Source organism: Arachis stenosperma, chromosome 3 (assembly GCF_014773155.1).
Source record: "Arachis stenosperma cultivar V10309 chromosome 3, arast.V10309.gnm1.PFL2, whole genome shotgun sequence".
In the NCBI taxonomy this organism is placed as follows: Eukaryota; Viridiplantae; Streptophyta; class Magnoliopsida; order Fabales; family Fabaceae; genus Arachis; species Arachis stenosperma.
This window is the reverse complement of record NC_080379.1, coordinates 168,150,725-168,170,901: the sequence shown is the minus strand read 5'-3', so window position 1 is coordinate 168,170,901 and position 20,177 is coordinate 168,150,725. Positions and strand designations below refer to the sequence as shown.

Here is a 20,177-nt window from a genome sequence, read left to right as displayed (position 1 = left end):
AACAAAATATTTTTTTAAACATAAAACACAAGAAAATTATTTATATTTTATTTTGAGGACAAACATAATATAATAAAAGATAAATATATACATCTAATCATCTATATATAAATATTAGTATTTTTTTTTAAATTGTCCCCTCTTCATTTTATGTGAATCCATCTCGGGTATATATGTGTGTGAATTCTAAATAATTTATAATAAATATATAGAACATATTAAATATATGTCTACACTACAAAAAAAGAGGCATAAAATGGCACTAATATTACGGCGGTTTTGTAGAACCGCCGTAATATTCGGATATTATGACATGATTTTGTGGTGCCATAATTAATTTATACCTAAGGGCGATTTTTGTGGATTCTGGCGGTTTTAAAACGCCATTACCACATTGTATAAAAAAGCCCAACCCTAAACTTTCATTACACGTTCGATGCGAGACGATGGCCACTGTGAGAGAACGGTTGAATCTCTGCCACTCGCGATCTCTTCTGTTCACAATCTCCTCCGGCAACGATTCCCTCCAACGATGACCTCCTCCGGCAACGTCTCCTCCAGCAACGGTCTCCTCACGCGACATCTCCTCATATGACATCTCCTCCAGCGACATCTCCTCTAGTGACGTCTCCTCCGGCGCGGTCTTCTCCAGCGACAATTTCCTCCGACAACGTTCTCCTACGCGGCAATCTCGTCCATCGAGCTACTATGCTGCGAGTTTCTCCACCGCTCGCAGACTCGCGAGGTAGGTTCTTCTCCCTTTTTTCCTTTGTTCTGTTGAAAAAATTTCATTCTGATCGATTGTCTTAGGCTTGCTTTAGATTGGATGAAAAAATTTAATTAAATTGGTTTAAATCTCAGCATAGTAGTCAAAATAGGTTGCTTACTTTTCTCTTTATTTTGCTTGCAATGTTTCTTGTTCTGCTTTGGGAGAAGATAATGGTTTGATTGGTCAATTTGATGGTGAATTCTACTCTGCTTTTCTTGTTGCCGAGAAGGTAGTGTGTGTGACTTCTTAGTTGCATGCTCTTGATTTGTTATTTTTCTTATTTTTAATGGGTTTCATATGCATGTGAATGGCAATTAGATTGTTGTTTCTACCATTGATCTGATAAGCAATATGTATGGGAAGCAGTTGCTGACAGTAACTCCTATGTGATTACACTCTACTTAAAAGTAAGTCACATTTCTTTCACTTTTTTTCTTCTTTGATTAAAATGTTCAATGCCTTTCTATGTTATTGAACTCTTGAGTTATTACTCAATTAAACCACTTGATCTGCATTGATTAAACATATATATTTATGCGGGAGAACAATATAATTTTTACCTTTTTTAACATGGAAAAGCGCATATCGTAGCTTCAAAAATGCAGATATGCTTCTAACAGGAATTGACTTCTCAAGTAATCATCTCACAGGTGAAATACCAAAGGAAATTGAGTTGTTATTTGGATTGGTTTTATTGAACTTATCAAGGAACAGTCTCAATGATGAAATCATCTCTAACACTGGGAACTTACAATCACTAGAGTTTCTTGATTTGTCAAGAAATCATTTGTCAAGCAAAATCCCTTCAAGTCTCTCCAAAATTGATCGTCTTGCTATGTTAGACTTGTCAAACAATGATCTTGATGGCAAAATTCCAATTGGAACACAACTGGAGAGTTTCGATCCTGCAACTTTTGAAGAAAACCCCAATCTTTATGGAGAACCTCTTAACAAGAAATGTCAAGAAGAAACCACAAAAGATCAGAGGCCAGTAGCACAAGTGAGTGATGACAATTCAATATTCTTGGAGGCATTATACATGAGCATGGGGATAGGGTTCTTCACAGGCTTTTGTGGCTTCATAGTTTCAGTATTATTCATCTCCTCTTGCAGAGAACCCTACTCCAGGTTCTTGAATAGTTTGGTCATCAGAATCTATCTGATAAAAAACTCACTATATATGGCTAGAGGATGAACAGGTAAATTTCTTCCTTGTATTGAAAGTGGACTTATTCTCAAACACTGGTTCCATGTACTGAGATTGAAATTTCTTGCAGGATCTCCTACTTTTGCTTGCGTTATGGCCTTATGGGGGGTGACACTGCATCTTCTACTGTTATCAATAAACCCAATGGAATAATTTGGTTCTCAGCATGCTGTTGTTGAACCTTTTTCTTACTAGTGGTATGAATGCATCTTTTGCTGTAATAAAATTGTTAATGTTAAAAATTTATCAATGTGTTTGAGTATTATCAATGTGTTTGAGTTAGGTACTTGGTTTTTCAACTTTCTGTCTCATGTAAGTGGTTAAGAAGTTAGAACAAACCAATTTATTTGATTATTTGAATTCAACTTGTTTGAAGATTTAATCTCATTTTTATTGATAAATTCTCTGATTTGAGTATTTGAATTCATTTTTTCTTAGTATTTTGTTCTTATTAATAGAATTAATCAAATGTTAATTCAGAATTTTAACTATTGTTATGATAATAAAATGGTGATTTTGTTTATTATATTGTTTAACAGTGAGATCACTGAAGCCTACTTATACACAGTTTCCATTTGGTACGAGAGCATGTTCTGCTCGGACTGCAATTTTTATATATGCTGCAGCTTTTGTATGTTGTTTACTCTCTCTATGTCCTCTTCTTTTTAATTTATTTTTTCTAATTCCATTATTCCACTCGTTTATGTGTTTGAAATTGGAGTATAACCACCATGTAAATGATATTTGTTTTGTACTCACCTATAATGCATATAATTGCATTACATTTGGGAGGAAGACCAAGACCGCACCCTCACGTGCCTCTTTGATCGAGACCCCAGTCCTCTGGCTTGGCAGGCTCTGCATCTTCTACGCCCTCCTTAAGGCTGGGCTGGCTGGATCTCATGCCAACCCACTTGTCTCAGGTCTCTTCATTTTTTTGACACTCTTTCAGTATAATAGCCCTTTGCCATTTGGGGATGGGTGCTTATTTTTTATTGGTTGTGTTTTTTGTGTCTGATCCAGAATTGAAAATCAGTGACGGCAATGATTCTGCTGATTTAGGGTTCTCTAAATGGACACAGGCTATACTTGGAAAACCAGGTCTGATTAAGCTGTTTTCTTTTTGGGATATTGGGAACTATTACGGTGTTCAGCTTCTTGATGCTTCAGTGACAAAGTACCAAGATTATGGTCGCTGAAAGAAATTATATGAGACAAGATGTTCTCCACATTTAATTTATATCCCCCACCCCCTCTTCTGTTTCTCTAACTGTGGTTATACATGTGCATGAAGAAACTAAGAGATGAGCTTACCAGAGCACTAATGGAGGCAAATGAGGGTAATGATGATATAGGAGCTGAGTCATTCAATGAACTTGTGAAAGAGTTTACCTAAAAATAAGACCTTAAGACTTTTGCTTTCAAGACCAAAGCCATGATACATTTAATGTGTTTGCTTTCGATAGTTTAATGTGATAAATTGCCTCATCGATCCTAATTTTTGCCACCTGGTTCTCCTAACTGACAATGTACTTGCTGCCTCTGTTGTTGTGGCCTCTGCAGTTCAAAATTTGGATGCATTATCATAGTAAAAGTATGTGGTTTAATTTCTCTTCTTCAAAGGGAATCACTCTACATACTCAACACCCCACTACCACACTCTTTTCTCACATAACCATAGCTTTAGTTTCCCTCCATCTTACATCTCCTTTTATTTTCTCTATCATTACCATTATCAATTGCAAAGAAGAAATAATGTACATATATATAAGACAAGTAGCTAGTTAGTACCCTCTATATAGACTCATTATTGCAATATATATTTGGTGAAAGCTTAGCTTCAAGGTGCATTTTTTTCCCTAATCCATAGAATATTTCTAATTAATTGCTACATGCAATTGATGATGATATATTCTTTTTTTTTGTGTGTAGATGGTGATATCAAGATTTGTTCAGGGCAAGGGAAGGGTATTGCAAGTTGAATTCATTGGCTAAGGTTTAAAGAACATGCAATATTGTAGTGAAATATTCATCAGAAAGTTCCTTGGCAGGTATATATATATTTGGTTAATTAATTAGTTTTTTCACAAGAATTAATTTAATTATATATGGACTCTTAAGTCTTAATTAATAAATATACCTCTAATCAAAGAGTGGAAGCTGTAGACTTGAGTGTCATAAGTCATAACTATAAAATTGGTCAACAAATTGAAAATCACGTTAATAACCTCTGTTCATATTATTAACTATATATATATATATGATTTTTCAGAACCTGAAGTCTGGATTGAAATTGCTGGAATGGTAAGTTATCCACTTTCATTAAAATGCAATTTGATTGTTATTTAGGATTTAGTTCTGATTCTTACATTGCATTGATAACCTTGACATTTGTTTCTTGTCCACAGCCATGATGTATCATTTTCTCATTGCAAAGCCATTCTTTTACGGACATGCTAACTATGATCAACTAGTCAAAATAGTTATCAAGCAAGAAATAAATTAAAAAAAAAAAGAAAACAAAAAATCCAAATGGTATTGTTCTACTCAATGACAGTGAACAATTATATTTACACAGTCCTTGGAATTTCAGAATTAGTATAGTTACTCCGCACAGTTTTATATTAAATTAGTTTGTATAGATATAAATTGCACCGAAAATGAAATATCAATATGCAGAACGAGTGTATCTTTTTTTATATATATATGTAAAAAGATTATATATTAATATGTCATTCTAGTTGATCACATGCATGCTGATTATTTGAAATTTTGAATGTTTAATCTTGATAATTTTAATAAATCTGTTGGTGATAATTTTTCATGTGAAACAGGTTTTAGATCTTCTTGAACTCTTGCTGTTAGCTACTTTACTTTGAAAGCTTCAAGTTTTAATATTTGCTGGCAAAGAAAAAAGAAGGGAAATTATCATTTGAAAGAGGTAATTATAATTTTCTTATATTTTTTTTTAAATACTATTTAAGTAAGTTTTTAATATCTAATTTGCATATAAAAGAATAAATTTCTTGCCTTTAGAATATATATAGATTTTTAATGAATAGATTTTTTAATATCTAATTATAGTAACATTATTGTTGTTGTTGCTCCCTATTAACAAACTCTTATGAATTAGTTTCTCCACCACAAACCTGAAATTGTTACTAGTAGCACTCTTCTTTATGCTTCTAGCACTTAACTTGGCCATTATGATTATGATAAAGAGTAGAATGAAGTAGTAGTTCTGAATTCAAGTAGTACTGTATAAAAGTGCAGTTTGTGTGATTGTATATATATATATATATATATATATATATATATATATATATAGTGGAAGTGGTGGTGGTGATGGTGCATGTAGTATATGGCAGTTTTAAGATAAGATATAATTTGAAAGGTAGCTACATGGATATTTATTTGACAAAACAGAGAGATTGATGGTTGAAATAGAGTTAAATTAGTGAGTTTTCTTTTCCTAATTCGCAGAAAACAGAGGATTTATTGTGCAAATAGTTAGTGTATGTGAATTTTCTTTTTTGATTGAATAATTTCATATTAATAGTTTCAGATTCAGTTTTATATCTTTTTTTATTGTGCTCATAATTATATTTTTGTTGTAGGGATTGGATCAAGAGATTGGGATTTCATCACCAAGAGAGTTAGGAAGTAGGTCTTCTGGAACGAGCAACAAAGAAGCATGATCTTGTATGATAAAGATTTTTATAATTTTTGAAATTATTGAAAAATGTTATCTTTGATATTTTTTTTTGGATTATAATTTTTTATTTTTGGAGACTGTGTATGAATTAAAAATCTTGTTATGATGTTTGATTTAAGGTTATACTTTTTGGTTATAATGAGATTTTAAAGTTTGAGTTCTAAAAATGTCACTTAAAATATATCGTTTCAATCTCATTTTAAAAAGTATAAAATTGCAATTAAATAGTGCCATTATAAGAAATAGTGCCATTAAATCCTGGTAAAAACGGCAGTTAAAAAATAGCATTTAAAACAAAAAAGATGCCATTATATCCTGGTAAAAATAGCAGTTAAAAAATGCCATTTTAAATGAAAAGGATGCCATTAAACCTTGGTAAAAGCGGCGGTTAGAAATGCCATTTTAAACGAAAAGGATGCCATTAAATTCTGGTAAAAACGGCGGTTAAAAACGCCATTTTAAACGAAAAAAATGCCATTAAACTCAGGTAAAAACGGCGGTTAAAAACCGCCATTTTAAACGAGAAAGGTGCCATTAAATCATGGTAAAAACGGCGGTTGCAAACCGCCATTTTAAACAACAACAAAACCGCCGTTTTATCTGGTTAAAATGGCGGTTAAAAATCGCCATTTTAACCGCCAAAAAACCGCCGTATTATCCACTGGTTATTATGGCGGTTTTTTAAAAATCGCCATAATAACCAGAATGGCGCCAAGAATTCCGGCGTTTCTTGGAAGCGCCGTTTTCGGTAATAATGGCGGTTGTAACCGCCGTAATTACCTTAAAAAACCGCCGTTTTAACCCTTTTTTTTGTAGTGCTAGTAGACGTGAAAAAATCTCTTTCTATATATTAAATGATGATAGCAGCTTTAAAGATTTCATTGGCTTTAATTGTGTATTTCGAATAGGGGTGATAGAGTGAGCTGACCCGCTCCAATCCGTCCTGTCCTGTTTAGGTCCGTCCCATAAACAGAATAGGTCGATTTTTGTAGTTCGATTACAAGTTCTTCTTCTTGATCCTCTTTTGCCTATCACCAGTATCTTCGCTCTTATCGTTTAATACGAACGCATCTGGAATTTTGGACGATCAATGAACCATTGCTGCTGTCGTAGAAGCTCGTCGTCCTTCTCTTGGCCGTAGTCGTGGGTATGCCACTTCAAACCTAGGACGCGGCAGCGGTGGTTCCTCGAAGGTTTGTTCTTATTGTGGTAGAGGGGGCAAATCGTGGACGTTTGTTACAACAAACATGGTTACTCTCCCAGCCACCCACGTCACCCAAGGAAACTACGATTTTTTGACCGTGCCTCTGCCTCCGTTAATGCCGGCGTTGTGCCGACACTGCCTCCTAGCTCTCCCACGCCGTCGGTTTCTTCTCATGCCCTAGTTCATGAAGAAAGGACTCCTCATCAAAGAACACACAGGATTTGGGTCTTACTCTAACTCAACACAACATCCTTCTAACATTTCTGAAAAAGACTGAATCTCAATCTTCAGACAGCAAGGATAAAAACTTCTCATCCTCCAACCAAATTAGACTTCTTCCTGACCCAACTTTGGGTACCCAATATTTGTGTTCATTCCATTCTTATTCTATTTTAAATAATTTTACTGCACAAAATAAATTTATAGGCACTTGAATCATTGATTCTGGATGCCACGGATCATATTACCTCCAATTTATCTTAGTTCATATCTTTTTCTAAAATTAATCCTGTTACTGTTCATATGCCTGATGGTTCTAAAGTTACTTCTTTTTATAAAAGTGTTGTTAAATTTTTAACTTCATTAACTCTTCATGATGTTTTTTATCTACCCCACTTTAATTTTAATATTATTTCTATTTTAAAAATAACTTCAATGATCAATTGCCAACTTACTTTTTCACACTCTTTTTATTTCTTACAGGACAGCAATTTGAAGATGATTGGTTTGGGTAGCATGAGAGAAGGGTTGTATGTCCTTGAAACCTCTATCACAACAAATAATCAATTTTCTACTCATACAATAAACACCACACATTCAACACTCATTACACCTTTCAATTTATAACATTTTTGTTTAGGACTTTTTTTTGGACAAAGATTAAAATTTTTACATAGACAATTTCCTTTTATTTCCATGCCTCATGATAAGCCTTGTGATGTTTGTCATTTTTTTCCAAGTAAACGAAACTTTCATTCTCGCCGTTTTAATAAAGCTAATGTAATTTTGAATTATTGCATTTTGATATATGGTGACAGTTTCGACAAAATTCAATCCATAATCATAAATATTTTTTTAACTATTGTTGATGATTTTAGCCGTTTCACATGGGTAGTTTTATTGCAATCAAAAAGCAAAGTAGAAAATCATGTCAAGAATTTTATTGCATTAGTCGAAACGCAATTTAACTCCAAAGTTAAGTATATAGGTTTAGATAATGGACCGAAATTTCTCCTACATGATTTTTTTCTTCAAAGGACATAATTCATCAACGTAGTTGTGTTGAAACACCCGAACAAAATGGGAGAGTGGAACGTAAGCACCAACATATTTTAAACGTGACTCGTGCTCTCATGTTCTAATCTAATTTACCTCTATTATTTTGGTCTTATGCTATTAATCATGCAGTTTATCTAATTAACTGAGTCTCTTCTTCTATAAATAATTTTAAAACTCTTTTTGAAATTTTATTTAATAAATCTCCTAATTATAATGATATAAAGGTTTTTGGTTGCTTATGTTATGTATAACTCTCATGGCTAATGGTTCTAAATTTGATCCAAGGAAAAAAAAAGTTTTTCTTGGTTTCAAACATGGAATTAAAGGGTACATTGTTTACACTTTGGAAAATAAAAAGTTTGAAATGTCCAAAAATATTATTTTCTATCAAATGGTAATGCCTTTTGTTATTAGTACTAAATCAGTTTTAAATATACCAAATCCACACATGTTCAAAACAAAACAATTCCATGAAACACCAATCGAACAACTCATTTTCCTACCCATTGAGCCTGAATTATTACCCATTGACCCACCCATACTTCATCATCAAGCTAGTACACCTCAGTTGATCTCTTCCCTTCCTTCACAATCCTTAACCTCGTCTCCTGCTTCCCAATCAGAAACAAACTCTTCTACACCGTCCTCAACCATTCATCCTACCATCCGTCACAGTCTCTGTCATAAACATCCCCCACCGTCTTGCTGAATATATTTGCGGCTCTTCTTTCACTACTCCAACTCTACAATCTTAAACTTTTAATTTCTTGTGGCTACCATCAAATCTATTTTAAATCAGCATTTCAAAATCAAAGATTTGGGTATTCTTAAATATTTGTTGGGTATTGAAGTTGCTCATTTTGCTAAAAAAATTTCTTTATCTCAAAGAAAATATTGTGTTGATTTATTGAAAGATTCTGGTTTGTTGGGTGCTAAATCAGCATCTGTTCCCATGAACAATTCTACAAAGTTGCATCAAGACAGTAGCCCTTTACTTCCTGATTCTTTAATTTATCATCGTCTTGTTGGCCGCCTCGTCTATCTTACTACTACCTGGCCTGACATTACATATGCTACGCAGCTTAGTCAATTCATGGCTTCTCCGACTGAATCTCATTTTCGTGCAGCAATCGAGTTTTAAGATACTTAAAATCTAATCCAGGCAGAGGTCCTTTCTTTTCCCATGACTCTTCTGTTCACATATGTGGATTCAGTGATTTTGACTGGGCGGGTTGTCCAGATACTCATCGTTCTTTAACTGGTTATTGTTTCTTTTTGGAAAAGTCTTTGATCTCTTGAAAAACAAAAGAAGCAATCCACTGTTGCCAGGTCTTCAACAGAAGCAGAATATAGGGCTCTTGCAACCACCTGTGAGCTCTAATGGTTGATCAATATGCTGCATTTTCTTCAAATTTCAACTGATCACACTCCTATTTTTTTGTGATAATCATAGCGCTCTACACATTGCAGCAAATCCTATTTTTCATAAGCGAACTAAACACTTCTTTCTTTTCAAAGTTGATTGTCATGTGATCCGTCAAAATACTCAAGTTAAAATGATGAAACTTCTTTCTGTCACTTCTTCAGGACAATTGGTTGACATCTTCACTAAACCATTGTTCCCTCATCTCTTTTATCTTAATCTCTTAAAATTAGGAATTCTTGATATTTTTCATCCTCCATTTTGTGAGGACGTATTAGAATAATAATAAATAATTGTATTAGAGTAATTAATAATAAATAGTTGAGAATTAATAGCTGGCAACTAAATATTTATGAAATTAATTAAAAAAAATTCTTATAAATAACATAACTCTTTATCATGTAAACAATAATTTTAATATATATATTCTATTTTTTTTATCTCTATTTTCTTGTTATCAAGCACCAGCAGCAGTTAACTCTGAATTGATTGTAGCTTCTATTCTAATGTGTGGAACAATACTTTGTATACTGAAATACTGAATTCTAATACAATTCTATTTTTTCTTATCCCTTCTCTCTTCTCCTCTATACTCATTCCTATTCTCTATTGATTCATTTTAATATTCCGTCCCTTCTTTGCATAATACAAATCTTCACACTAATCAATTAGTTATCGATTATTACATTCATAAATACTTGGAATATTATTATTTTCAAATGCAGAACTAATATGAATTTATGTTTTCAATAAAAATATATTATTATTGCTATCGTTCTCTAAAAGTGAAATATGAAGCATAATTAACATACACTGTTATCTTTTACCAATAAAATACACGATACCCTTTTGAAGTGAAAAATAATATCTTGACCTTGGCGTAAATATCTAACTTTTTAAAGAAATAAAGCAAAATGAGGATACAACTAGAAAGGTTTTTTCAGTAAAAAGAATGAAGAATTCCACCAAACGGCTTGAAAGAAATTAAAGTGCCACCAGTCAAACATCGTATCCACATACATTAATTTGACTAAGCTACAAACTTTTGTTGTCGTGTGCGTGAAGTTAATTAATGGAGTATTTTCCAGTTAAATTTAACGCAAATTTTCTATATATTCCAGAATTTCACATCTTAATTAATAACCCTCTACAATGAGTTAGTAGTTGATAATTTTTTTTTTAAAAAAAAAAAAGAAGGGGTGAAAAAAAGTGTTTGCTTTAAACTTGTATCATAAACAAAAATACAAAATCATAAATTTATCCTAGCTACATACTATAAGTTAATTAATCTAAGAATACCATATATCAACCTCCACTTTAGGTCTTTCCCAAATTAATTAAGAATAATTTATTCTCAATCACATTATGGTGATGTTAACAACCCTGGACTGGAATTTGGGGACACATATTAGCCATTGTCCGGAGTAAAAGGACTAAAATGCCACTACTTAAACCATTAATCACTTTCTAAATTCTCACGAAATACGACCAGCAGGTAAAAGTCGGTGGTGGTCTTGCGGCCTATTAGGCCCACTTTATTTGTTATAGTTTATGAATTTTATTTTTGAATAATATAGGTATAGAAAAATTTCCTAAGCGCATTTGACATGTATTTCGGATGGATTTAAAAATATTATTATAAGGTCAATAATATATATAATATTAAAATTATATAAAAAATTATATAATATAAGATGAATTATAAAAATATATTGATAGAGAATATATTTTAAAGTATAAAAAATATATGTATAATTTTTACTAATAAAGTGGTCAATTCTTTATATCATAAAATTTATCGATAATAGAATTTGTTTCAAAATTTTTAATAATTTTTGTAAATATAATTAAAAGATAATTAGTAAGAAATTCATCTTTTATTTTGTTTCTGAATTATTTTTCACAATATTTATAGTTAAAAAAGATCTCTTAATTATAATAGTTGAAACAAAGAGAATTAATACCAAATGAATCAAAAAAGACGGTCACAACAAAAATCATTTATGATATTTGAAATTTTTTATTTAATTAAAAAATATTAGTAATAATATTTTTTTCAAATTTTTTTAATATTATTACTTATTTTTTAGATATTAAAAGTTATTAATATTTAAATTAGACAGAACTTTTATTTATACTAGACTAAATACTAAATAATTTTTTTAAAATTAAATTATACATAATAATTTATTACTATTAATTTTTTAAAAAAAATTGGGACTCGAGACCTCCACTCACCCCCTTATATCCATCCCTGTATGTAGTCTTAATAAAAATAATTAATTTTATATTTAATACATAAATAGTTATTTAAAATAACAAATTACATTTGTTGATTATGTAAAAAGATTAAGTTTATTGATGTATTAAAATTAAACTTTTTATTTATCTTTTTTTAAAAAGTTCATTTTTCTATTCCCTCTTCTAAATCAAAAAAAGAAACAAAAGACTTTAATTTTTTGTATTAAATAATTTTTTTGTTTTATTTAACCAAGTAAAAAACTAAGTACTTCAATTTATTTATAGCAACTATGCATGTAGACTGTGTGTTAAAAGGGAATCTAAATTTAGTATTTATATAGGGAAAGTCTTGGGGCCAGCAGTTTTTTGAAAACTTGGCCAGCATTTAACCATCAAGAGAAAATTGAATGATCCCACACCATTGGATTTAATCTCATATCATTAAAAACACTCTTGATGGCTACTTGATGGTTAAAAAACACAAAAAATACTGGCCCCCTAACATTCCTCATTTATATATTATATTAAATTTTCTCTCTCTCTCTCTATATATATATATATATATATATATATATATATATATATATATATATATATATATATATATATTATTTTAAAAATATTATTTATATATCAAAATTCATCAAAATCAATCACTACTATATATTTGTATAAAAAATATATATAATTTAATTCGTATATTTTATATTTTAATATATATTTTACATTAATAATTAATTTTAGTAATTAATTTTAATATACTCTTAACATAATTATTCTTATTTATATACCCCAAAAATTCCTTGATCAATTTTAACATGTTAAAATTTAACCTTTTTTTAAAAAAAAGGGGAGAAACATTTAATTTATTGATATAAATAAAATTAAAAATAGAATCACTTACGCCAATATAGTTATTAAAGATAGAATTCCTCAATTCTCCCGGTAAAACTATAGCACAAAACTAACATTCAAGATTCTAAATCTGAAAGAAGAAAGCTTAAAAAAAAATAATAATAAAAACTAGTATTAGAAATATAAAAAAAGTAAGAATTTATATATAGGAAAAATAAAACTTAATTAATTAGTTGCATTTAGTTAATAATTTTTTTATCCAAATGGACATTATTAGAAGAGAACTTGTAGACGCAACCATTGGCGATGAACGCGCCAACGCGGTATATAATCGCAATGCATTAAATTTGAGCCTCTTAAGCCTCATCTGCATGACTTGGTCAGTTGGTCTTTTGCGTGCCAATGAAAAGAGTTGGTGCATGTGTGAAAGGAGAAAAAAAACAAAACAAAACGAATTGAAGATACAAAATGGTGATCGGAAAAATTATAAAAAGCAGTCAATATCGTTGTTAAAATATATTTTATATGTAACTTTGAAATTTTGAATGTGTAATAACTTTTTAATTTTTAAATATATGCGACATTTTATTATTTTTCAGACAGACAAAAATGAGGGATGTTTCCATAAAGATGCGTATACGTGTTGTATTATTATTCCACATATTAATAAACTAGTTATTTTTTAATTTTTTAATAAATTAAAATCAAATCGATTTTTTTTTATAACAATAACAATAAATTCAATTTTTTTAGAAATTTAATTGTATTTTTAAATTTTTAGGGATTTAAATGTCAGTAAAACAAAAAGTTAGATATATATTTGTTTTTTTTATCAAAAAATTTTAAAGATATTCGATTTAGATTGTGTAATTCGATTGGATCAAATCGAGTATAATAATTATAATACAGATAATTGGGTTTATTATTGTTGCTATAATAAATTATTAACCAATTTAATAAAGATGTCTAATAATAATATGACATATATAAATATTTAAAAAAAAATTTTTAATGGCTTTATTAAAGTGGTCTGTAATATGTATATGAGAGGAACGCATAGATAGAGGAAGGGAGTGGATCCTCTCCAGTGAAAAAAATTGGATGGTGTGCAGTATTTAATCTAACCATTCATCACACTCTCTCTTTTATTTATTTCTGGTACCACTTAGAGAATCAAAGATGAGAAATCACACTGTATTCTGTCAAGTGTTAAAAAAATTGGAAAGTATCTGTTTCCGATAGAGGAATTGTTAATTAATTAATTAGATATATAGTTACCCGTGTCCGTAGCGCGTATTAGGAGTAATATTGAACGTTGAAATCCTTGCTTTTTAGAACTTATTTTATTAAACTTCAATTGATTAAATTTCTTCTGAACTTTACATGAGGGTTTTTGCCACGGTTTGGGTGTGACGACTCACATCACCGCGGATATATCCTTGTGCTACAAGCTACATTTTTCGCGCAAACTAAATCAGATAATTCAATTTGTAAAAATGAGAAATGTAATATGAACAAAAAAATTGATAGAAATTTCTGTGTAGATTAGCATGAATGACTTGGTAATTTCGGTTATTGTGAAGAAGGAATTAATGAATGAAGCACCCCCTATAAATACAGGATTCTCATATTGTTATGCTTCATATCGATCATCAACATTCATAACATACATATATCCACATTCCAAAAAGCATATAGATAATAATGAGTAGCGAAAGCATAAACATTCAAAAGGTTCTGTGCCCTGTGACAAGGCCACCTCCTACTAATTCAAATCCTCCTCCAAAACCTGTAAAAAAGTTGCCAACTATTCAAGATGCCTTTGCAAGAAGGACCAAATCATAATCCCACTACGTAATTATTCTTCCATAATGCTTTGCTTTATATTCTTATTTATTTCATCACCATACTAATTTCTTATCGTGTTTGATTTTGTACGTTACAGATTCTAGTGTGCTTTTGGTGAATGAAGCAGTGCAATTAAGTTACGTACCATGAGGAGGATATATGTAGTGGTCTTATTTGTTTATTTTATTTATTTGTTAGTTTGACTTCACATACATTTGTTAAAATATGTGCTTCTATCTCCAATAAGGTGAAAATTCAGGTGAAAATTCAGGTGAAGTTGGTGAAGTCAACTTCACGTGAAGTTGATATCTGAGAGTTATTGGATGAAAATTTAGTCAAATCAGTCAAATCATCTAACAACTCTCAGATATCAACTTCACTTAAAGTCAACTTCACCTGAGTTTTCACCCTCCAATAATTGTACTTTAATTTAATGTGTTTCTCATTGCAAACAAGTGAGAGTTATCATAGTAATAAAATGTGATGATATGCATTTGTGCGGTGTTAAACCCCAGACCATACTAACTAATAATTGAGGAAATTTTGCCATATGAGAACGTTGAATAATGTGGAATAACGTAACATTAATAAGTGCTTCTCAACAATCTATCTATTACCTTATGAGAAAATGTGTGGACTTAGAGATAGAGAAGAACTTGATGAAGATTGCCATGTTGTTGTTGTTGTTTCGTTTCTAGGATTTAGCTTGGTAGAACATTTTTCATAACAAATACATAAATTATATTGCCCATGTTGAATAATTGGGTGTTTGCTTTTTCATATGAACAATTACGAATTTGTTTTCTCAAATAGAATAATTGGGGACTTATTCTCTACTTCTTTAATTTTGAATTTTCGTTCATTTATAAGATTATTAGATTAATTTTATTTGATTTTAATCTTTCTATTGTAAAAGGGTATTTTTGTCATAACAATAAAAAAGAGTTATTTAACTTTTTCACTAAAATAATCAAAAGGATATATTTGTATTTTTATAATTATTTATAAATACATTTTAAAGTATATAATGATATCATATTTTTTAAAAATAAATAATGACGAAGATATATATAATTTAAGTGTCTTTTTCATTCGCTTACATATTCTATCGTGTATATATATAGTATATATATTCTATCTTATCGATACATATAAATTAATTATTGTACTAAAACCAACGAACTCCTAATTACTTAGATCATCTTGACATAACACATTACATGGAATTAATATTTCAATACATATTGTCTGTAGTAGGTATAATTTTTTATTAAATATTTTTTAAAAAGAGTAATAACTAACTCGAAAAACAATTTTTTATACTCAATTCCAGTCAACTTCATTCTTAATTTTCTTTTTTCCAATATTACTTTTAACACAACTATGATTTCACTCATCATTATTATTATTGTTGGCTATTCTTAGTTTTTTTTTTTTCAATATTACTTTTAACACAACTATAATTTCACTCATCATTGTTATTGTTGGCTATTCTCTGAGGTTATTACTCTTGTCACTCATATTTTAGATTCTAAATTTTAAATCTTAAAATTTAAGTTTTAAATTCTAAATCTTTTAAAATGATAAGAGAAAAAAAATAATTTTGATAATAAAAAAAAGCTGGCTGATGTCGGCTGATCTAAAAATTGGTTTGCCATGTAGTTTTCTTTAAAAATGAAATAAAATTATAATCTTATTAAATAGTGTATAAATTTGATGGACTTTATAATAAATACATAATTCAGCAAGTAATAATATGAAGTTCAAAATTTCTGATTCGACGACGAGATTGCTGGCTCTAACTCGAAGACAATAATAACGTGTATGTTGCCTAAGCATGGGAGCAGTTGGGTGATAATATTTTATTTTATCCTTTACAAGTATTAAAACCTATTAATTAATTAAAGAGGAGTTACATGGCTGACAAGTTATTATAAGTTATTAAGGCTAATGTAAGAAAATTGAGATAATCTCTCTCTCTCTCTCTCTCTCTTAAAAAGAGGAAAAAATTATTAACTAAATACAAAAATATGTTAATCACCCATTTTTAAAAAAAATAATTATTCCAACAAAGCAGTTAATACTCAAATTTGTCTCTGAAAAATACATCGACCTTCATATTAGTTCCCGAAAGATAAAATTAATCAAAAGAGTCCTTGAAAGATACACGACTGAATCAGATTTGTCCTTCCGTCAATTCGCTTGATGACATGGCTAACGTCTGTTCACGTGGGACGTTAACTGCCACGCTGGTAGAGAAGGAAAACGACGCCGTTTTGAGTGAATGTCCCTCTAGACATGATTCGGCGTCGTTTTGTGGGCAGAGTGGATTCAAAATGTTGCAGACTCTCATCCCATTTCATAACAAGTATCTCCATGTTTGGCTTCAAAATGTTTTGTCTCTCTCAAGCCATGCCCTAACCCTTCCACCTTGCATTCGAACGTCGCCATCCACATTTCTTATTGTTGGTTGACGATCAAGGAAGAGTAGGTGTTGTTACTGAGAACAGAGGTCGTCGTCTCTGTTAGCAATATTGATTGTGGAAGAAGCAATCGTGACGGTTAGAGGTAAGCATTAAAGTTTTTTCATTTTTTTGAGTCAGTTTGTAGCCTGATGACTTAGGGGTGGCATTTTGTATGTCTCTGTCTGATTTCGGGTAGGGGTTTGAGGAAGCTAAGGGTTTGTGTGACTATTGTTGAAGTTTCAGAATGCATTGCTTTGACTGCCGTTGTGATGATATTGAGTTATGGTCTTTCATTTTAATGAGGGTTACTTTTCTTTCTTGCATATTTGTTTTGTGGTTAGGGTTTGTTATGTTATGATTGACAATAGCCAGTGGCAATCTGTGTGGGCTAAGGGTGTTTTCTTTTTTCTGATTGTAGATGGAAGGTCCTCCGATGACCTTTGTGTTTCACCATGGTGGATTGTTTAAGAAGAATGTGGAAGGAGATATGGTATATGAACCCGATAATACAGAGGTGTTGATGGGGTTGAAGGAGACACGCTTGACGTCTTCTTTGTAAGGGGTTACTATAGGGAGTTGGGTTACATTGAAGCTAGAAACTGATGGTGGAAAGATCATGGAGTTCCCCTTTCATCAGAGTTGAGAAGCTTAGTCACAGACGCAGATTTGGTTGCCATGTGCAAGGATTGTAGGAGAAACCACAATCTAATCAATATTTCTCAGCCTTGTATAGTAGACAATATTGAGGAGGAAGTAGTGAATGTGCAAGCAGAAAGGTTGAAACAGAGGAAAGATTTGGAAGCTAAGAAGTGCAGTTCCCAACCTGTGAAGAAACCCAGAACAATGAATCCTGAGTCCAACAAGCAAACCTCTCACCCCAACATTACAACCTCACAGCCCAAAAAACCAACAATGAAGCCCATGTCTGAGCCCAACCAACAAAAGGTGAAGCTCAAAAAGACAACAGCTCAGCCCATGAAGCATGTTCCTCAGGCTAAGAAGACCAGTTATCAGGCTAAATCAGTCCCACCTCAATCATCATTAGAGGCAGCCAATAACTCACAAGGGGCAAAGGAGAAACAAAGTAGCAGTGGCTGCATAGTCACAAGATCTAGAAGACAAGTGAAGGAAGCTCCCTTCCAGGAAAATGACACTGACTCTCATGACTCTTATGAGAGTACTGAAGATGAATTGTATAGGCCTCCAAAAATTGTAGGAGACAACCTCTATAGCAGTGATAGTGACAGTGACTCTGGTAACAGAAAAAGAAGTGGAGAAAGGGACAGCAGGTCTGAAGTCAGAGAGAAGCAGAAGTCCCCTAAGAAAAGATTAGTTGATAAACAAATAGACACTTACGATTCTAACTATGAGGATTTTGAAGATGAACAAAGCTCTGAGTCTGGTATGTTAATTTCGTTAGGGTTACTTATTTTTTGAACTATTTTGCAAATGTTAGGGTAGCTTATATTTTGAAATTTTTGTTACCAGATTTAGATGATAGTGAATGTGCCTCAGATGCTGACTCCTGGCATTCAGAGGATTCTGAAAAGGTGTTGGAGTCTGATGAAGAATCACCAGCTGTATACCCTCAGCTCAATGAGAAAACCAAGTTTGGACAGTTGAAATTTGAGGTTAGTATGGTATTTAAATCCAAGTCTAAATTCATGCAAGCAACTAGGGATTATGCAATCCAGTAGGGTAGAAATATTTTGTTTTCAAAAAATGACAAGGTTAGACTTTGCTGTGGTCTGTATCCCCATGTTAAACCTTTTTATTTTGGTCCTTAAGACACTGTGACATGTAGCCTTCTATGGCAACTCAATGTTTAAGAGTACTTTGACAAGTGATTATATCCATTTCGTAGTACATCTTACTATAATAGTGATCCGAATTGGTTTGGAACCTTTGAATTGGGTTGTGTTGTCTTCATCTTAAAAAATCAAATGCAACATCTATTCTCATTCAAGGGATTCATCTCATTACACCATGACATTTCAACGGAATTTGTTTTACTTGGAACGAGATAACAAACTACAAACGATCACATTAACCACAACTACCACAAACAAGAAAACTATTAACATTTTCAATGCTTTTACTTCAGCTTCCAAGCTGGCCAGTCTCCATGCCACCTTCAACCTCCATTCATCACAGTCACTATCAACCTGCAGCTCAGCCCAATAATCTTTCTTTCTTCCACCTTCGCCCCACCCCTTTATACTCATCATCCTCAACCCACTTAAAGTAATTGCAGTGACTGCCCTTCTGCAAATTCAAAAATCAGAAAATAAAAAATTAAATAAAATCCCAAAATACAAAACAACATGGAAAAGCTTGAACTTCTTACACAACACTCACCCGGTACCTTGGACATGCACGGAATAGTCTATCTGAGTTCTCTGCTATCCCAGATTTTCTTATGGTAGCCTTCAACCCACAGAAACATGATTCCTCATGGGTTTTCCTCCTGGTTCGCATTGAGGCGCTGAAACCATTACTACCATTCGAGAAGAACGACACACCACTACCACGGCCTCCATTTCCTGCCTCCATCGTCGCCCCAAACCAGCAATTTCGACACTAACCCAGGCATATGTCCCTCTGATTGCTAAATGCGACGTATTTATCGTTGAATTTGGGATTAGGTTTCAAACAATTAGGGACTGATTTGAACTGTTTTTCCAAACTGACCTTGTCAGCAATAGGTTATGACACGTTGGCCTCTTCCACGCTGAAAGCTAATGAGACACGTGAGCAGACGTTAGCGAGGTCACCAAGGAAGTTGACGGAAGGACAAACGTGATTAACTTAGGTAATTTTCGGAAACTCTTTTGATTATCTTTCGGGGACTAATATGGAGATCGTGGTATCTTTTAGGGACGAATTTGATATTTAATTCATTATTCTAATTATAAGTTATTAAATATAATATTAAAATTTAATAGCATGAAATATTTTAAATTGGTGATTAAATTGAATAATAATTAAATTAGGTTTTAACTTTTATCTAATAATCAATTTGATCTATAAATAGAGAAAATAGTCAAATTAATCTTATAATTTTATCTAATGATTAAACCCTCCTATTTAAAGTTCAATTATTTTTTTGGCCAAATAAGGTTAGTTAATGACATATCTCATATTATCAATTGATTAATGATAAAATGTAATT

General features: G+C 31.6%; 1 protein-coding gene and 1 long non-coding RNA gene across 2 annotated transcripts; both read left to right on the top strand.

Moving 5' to 3' along the window:
• The first annotated feature begins 14,087 nt into the window (after positions 1–14,087).
• On the top strand, positions 14,088–15,049 carry LOC130969936 (uncharacterized). The gene is made up of 2 exons (XR_009081963.1): positions 14,088–14,546; positions 14,638–15,049. It is a non-coding gene; the product is annotated as an uncharacterized LOC130969936 (long non-coding RNA).
• Positions 15,050–17,680: 2,631 nt separating this feature from the next.
• LOC130967276 (uncharacterized) lies at positions 17,681–18,702 on the top strand. Its single transcript, XM_057892094.1, has 2 exons — positions 17,681–18,407; positions 18,494–18,702. The coding sequence occupies exons 1-2, from the start codon at positions 17,681–17,683 to the stop codon at positions 18,700–18,702; spliced, it is 936 nt and encodes a 311-aa protein (XP_057748077.1).
• The last annotated feature ends 1,475 nt before the right edge of the window (positions 18,703–20,177 follow it).